Here is a 4,540-nt window from a genome sequence, read left to right as displayed (position 1 = left end):
ATTACAAGATATCACATGAATAAAAATCTGTGAGTCCATTGTGATATTCAAAAAAGGTAAAGGAATTTTATTAACAACAGCCAAACTATGGAGAGAGCCCAAACGTCCATCGACTGATGAATGGATAAAGAAGATACTGTGTGTGTATATATATATTATATATATATATATATATATATATATATATACACACACACACACAATGGAATATTACTGAAGTAATATTACTTGAGTATCACTCAAAAAAATCTTGCCATTTGCAACAACATAGATGACAATATACCATATGATCTCACTCCTATGTGGAATTTAAGAAAGAAAACAGATGAACATATGGGAAGGGGGAAAAGAAAAAAAAGGAGAGGGAAACAAACCATAAGAGACTCTTAATATAAGAGAACAAACTGAGGGTTGGTAGAAGGAGGTGGGTGGGGGGTGGGCTAGGTGGGTGATGGGTATTAAAGGGGCCACCTGTTGTGATGAGTACTGGGTGTCGTATGTAAGTGATGAATCACTGGATTTCACTCCAGAAACCACTATTGCACTGTATGTTAACTAATTAAAATTTGAATTTAAAAAAAGGAAAAAATAAGGAAAACCCTTTTTTTGTAGAATGTAGAAGGAAAGATATTTAGAAAACCACCATTTTGAATCCCCAAGGCAATAACTGGTTCAGGCAAGGATCAGCAGTGTAAGCTAAAGCGCTTAAGCAGAAGGTTGTGAAGAATACCCACACAATATTGAAGAACCACCCACACATAATAACCATTTGCAAAGAGAAAAAAACCTTTATAATGGAGAAATCTCTACTCACCCACTTAACCAAGGAATCACTCTTAAGTTCAGTAATAGTAGGGCATCCTGATATTATGTTTCTTAATGTGAAGCAATAAAAACACAAGATCACTAGTGTTCTCAAACTCAATACACGAGAAACAAATAAACAAATCATAAAATGGGCAGAAGATATGAACAGACACTTTTCCAATGAAGACATACAAATGGCTAACAGACACATGAAAAAATGTTCAAAATCATTAGCCATCAGGGAAATTCAAATCAAAACCACACTGAGATACCACCTTACGCCAGTTAGAATGGCAAAGATAGACAAGGCAAGAAACAACAATTGTTGGAGAGGATGTGGAGAAAGGGGATCCCTCCTACATTGTTGGTGGGAATGCAAGTTGGTACAGCCACTCTGGAAAACAGTGTGGAGGTCCCTTAAAAAGTTAAAAATTGAACTACCCTATGACCCAGCCATTGCACTACTGGGTGTTTACCCCAAAGATACAGACGTAGTAAAGAGAAGGGCCATATGCACCCCAATGTTCATAGCTGCATTGTCCACAATAGCCAAATCATGGAAGGAGCCGAGATGCCCTTCAACAGATGACTGGATTAAGAAGCTGTGGTCCATATATACAATGGAATATTACTCAGCTATCAGAAAGAACGAATTCTCAACATTTGCTGCAACATGGACGGCACTGGAGGAGATAATGCTAAGTGAAATAAGTCAAGCAGAGAAAGACAATTATCATATGATTTCTCTCATCTATGGAACATAAGAACTAGGAGGATCGGTAGGGGAAGAAAGGGATAAAGAAAAGGGGGGTAATCAGAAGGGGGAATGAAACATGAGAGACTATGGACTATGAGAAACAAACTGAAGACTTCAGAGGGGAGGGGGTGGGGGAATGGGATAGACTGGTGATGGGTAGTAAGGAGGGCACGTATTGCATGGTGCACTGGGTGTTATACGCAACTAATGAAGCATCAAACTTTACATCGGAATCTGGGGATGTACTGTATGGTGATTAACATAATATAATAAAATAAAATTAAAAAAAAAAAAAAAGATCATTGGTGAAATCTTCTTGCCAAAAATGTTTAACCTGAATCCAATCAAGCCTTACCAGGTTTATAGAAACTAGAAGGACTAGGCATTAAAAGACAGCATAAGGAAACAACCAAAACCAGAATGTGGGCCCTTCTATAACGATGACTTTAAAAACCCAATGTCATTTTTAAGAAATGTGGGGAAACTATTCTAAACTAAAAGGATAAAGGATCTACAACCAAATGCCACATACTGACTGAAACCTGGCAATGAAAAGGAAGGAAACTGCTGTTAAAAATTCTGAAACAAACTGGAAAACTTGAATAGGGATTAAATATTTGATGATATTCAGAATTATTGTCAGTTTTCCTTAGGTGTGATCATGATGTAGTTCTATACACAAGAATCTCCTTGTTCTTAGGAAATACATGCTTAAGTTTTTAGAGATGAAATACCATGATGCCTGAAATTTACTTTAAAAGAGTACAGCAGTGTGGTGGGGGGAGGGAGGATTGCCAAAATCTGTCTTTACCCTTCAAAACCAGTAATATGGTTTAACCTACTGTATACGTTAAGAGAGTTAAAGCAAGTGTTAGCAATTGTTAGCAATTATTGAATCTGAGTGTTGGCTATACAGGTGTTTACTGTACTATCAACTTTTCCATTCAGAAATTTTTTTATACTGAAAAGTTGGACAAGGGGGAAGACTCCTTCTCAGAAATATCTTCCTTAGAAGACACCTACCAAATTTACCTTAAATTTTAAAGAAGTACCTTAATTATTCTAAAGAAGTGGTTTGCTTTTCCTCATTTGTTCACTCACCATCCAATCAAAGCCTACGCCTAAAATCTGCTTTAATTATTGCAAATATTCTAATGCTTAGAATAGAAATCCCAAAATGATCAACAGAAGATTTTCATGTGTAACTGGTTTTATACCCAAACAACAAACTTAACAGCAGTAAAACAAATTGTTTATTACAGCATAAAATGCGTTATATTAAATTTACACAATGATATATAAAAACACAAACTGTTTATATCATACAGTAATTTAACATCCATAGAAATATCAAAACAAACACTACTCATACACAAAACATGCATATACTGGTATAAAAAACAATTTTACACAATACTGTTTACCAAAACAAAAAAATATTTTTTAAAAAGCCCTTCCAGACAGGGTCAGTGGTCCAATCTGGACTGGATTGCACTAAAATGTTCAGGCCAACGCTTATGTGGCACAGTGCTCAGTGAGCAATTCTGGGTTTGGAGTCACACCCAAGGGTTATTTCATTAGGAGTGAATTTCTCAGTGCCCAAGGACTAAAATTTTATCCCAAAGGCAAGTTCTTCCAGGAAGAAATGGCTGGGTCTGCTGCAATCAGGGAGGAGGAGAAAGGCATCAAAATGTTGGCTAATGGGCCCTAAAAGGGTTACAGTAACCAGGGCCTAGGCACCAAGGGTGGCGAAAGTTTTAGTGAATCCTTTTAAGGTTATTACCAGCCTCCCTATCCAGGTCACCAGCTCTGGATTTAGGGTCTGGTCTTCAAGTTCTGAGTCCAGTAAACCAAACAGTTCTGAGAAGAAAACAGAATGGGGATACATCTAAGAAAGGGAGACTATATAAAAAATTACAGAAAACAATGACTGTCCATCGTACCTACTTCACGCAATTGTCTGTGGTGCCTCTCAACAGGAAAACCCTGGCGGAGACACTGCCCGAGAGAACCAAGAAGCCAATTATGTTCTAAATTCCATCCACCTGGCCTTCAGATCAAAAGGTTCCATGCCCGTAAGCCTTTAACTTCAAAACCTGTGCCTTGACAGATGCTCGGAGAATTTCCAGTAAAAATCACCTGATACCACAAAATTCATTCACTATCACCACCATTAAAAACCCAGTATTTACTCCCAGCCAGCAAAACATTCTTTACCTTCCATTAAAGGCACTAGCGTCCCTACAGGATGAAGACAAGACAATTTACCTCAGGTTTACCTCAACAAAAGGAAAGCATTCCGCGAAACTGTCACACAAAAAATAGGACGCCACCTTTTTCCTCTAGAAAACTAGAAAACACCCCCTTCTCCCCACCCGTGGTGTTCCTCAGACGGTCGTCATGAGTTTCAGAGAACCGGACCGAAAGCGGAGGATTTTCTTCTTGAGGTTATGCGAAGCCTTAATTTTGACAAAGGTTTTCGTGGGGTTGCTGTGGAGGTCTGGGGCTGTGACCGCCTGAATGGGGAGAGTCTGGACAAACTGGGACCAGATCAAGCCCCCGCTTTCTTCGGAGTCACTGGAGCTCGTGCTGTCGCCCGCAAACTCACCCTCGCTCACGCTGGACTCGCTGTCCCCGAAGCAGTTGGTGGTGTAGTTGCTGCGCTCGTCCTCGCTGGTGTCCAGCACGGTGGAGTGGAAGAGCGACTCGCACTCGGCCGAGTACTCCGAGTCGCTGGCCACGTAGGCGTACGGGCTGGCGTATGGCAGCGGCACGCCGGCGGGGTACAGCCCCACGTGCTCGCGCCGGCCGCGCCGCGATCTGCGCAGGGCCTCTTCCAGGGAGACCTCGGCGGCCGAGCGCCAGCGCCGCGAGTCGGTTCGCTTGTGCTTGGGCTTGGCCACCAGCGCCTCCCGGCCGTGCCCGTGCGCCCTGCCCCCGGCCCTGTGGCCGGCACCCAGCGGCCGGCTGGGGAGG

The 4,540-nt window shown here is 41.4% G+C and overlaps 1 protein-coding gene across 1 annotated transcript in view; it reads right to left on the bottom strand.

The window, feature by feature from the left end:
- Positions 1-2,804: 2,804 nt before the first annotated feature.
- DACT1 (dishevelled binding antagonist of beta catenin 1) overlaps positions 2,805-4,540 on the bottom strand; it is a 10,159-nt gene continuing 8,423 nt past the window's right edge. The window contains exon 5 of the mRNA XM_034643033.1: positions 2,805-4,535. Coding sequence (XP_034498924.1) covers positions 3,952-4,535 — 584 coding nt within the window. The 3' untranslated portion in view covers positions 2,805-3,951. The remainder of the gene's footprint in view (positions 4,536-4,540) is intronic.

The sequence above is a fragment of the Ailuropoda melanoleuca genome, chromosome 14, assembly GCF_002007445.2.
Source record: "Ailuropoda melanoleuca isolate Jingjing chromosome 14, ASM200744v2, whole genome shotgun sequence".
Lineage (NCBI taxonomy): Eukaryota > Metazoa > Chordata > Mammalia > Carnivora > Ursidae > Ailuropoda > Ailuropoda melanoleuca.
Note: the sequence above shows the minus strand (reverse complement) of the source record. Positions and strands in the feature narration are given on the sequence as shown.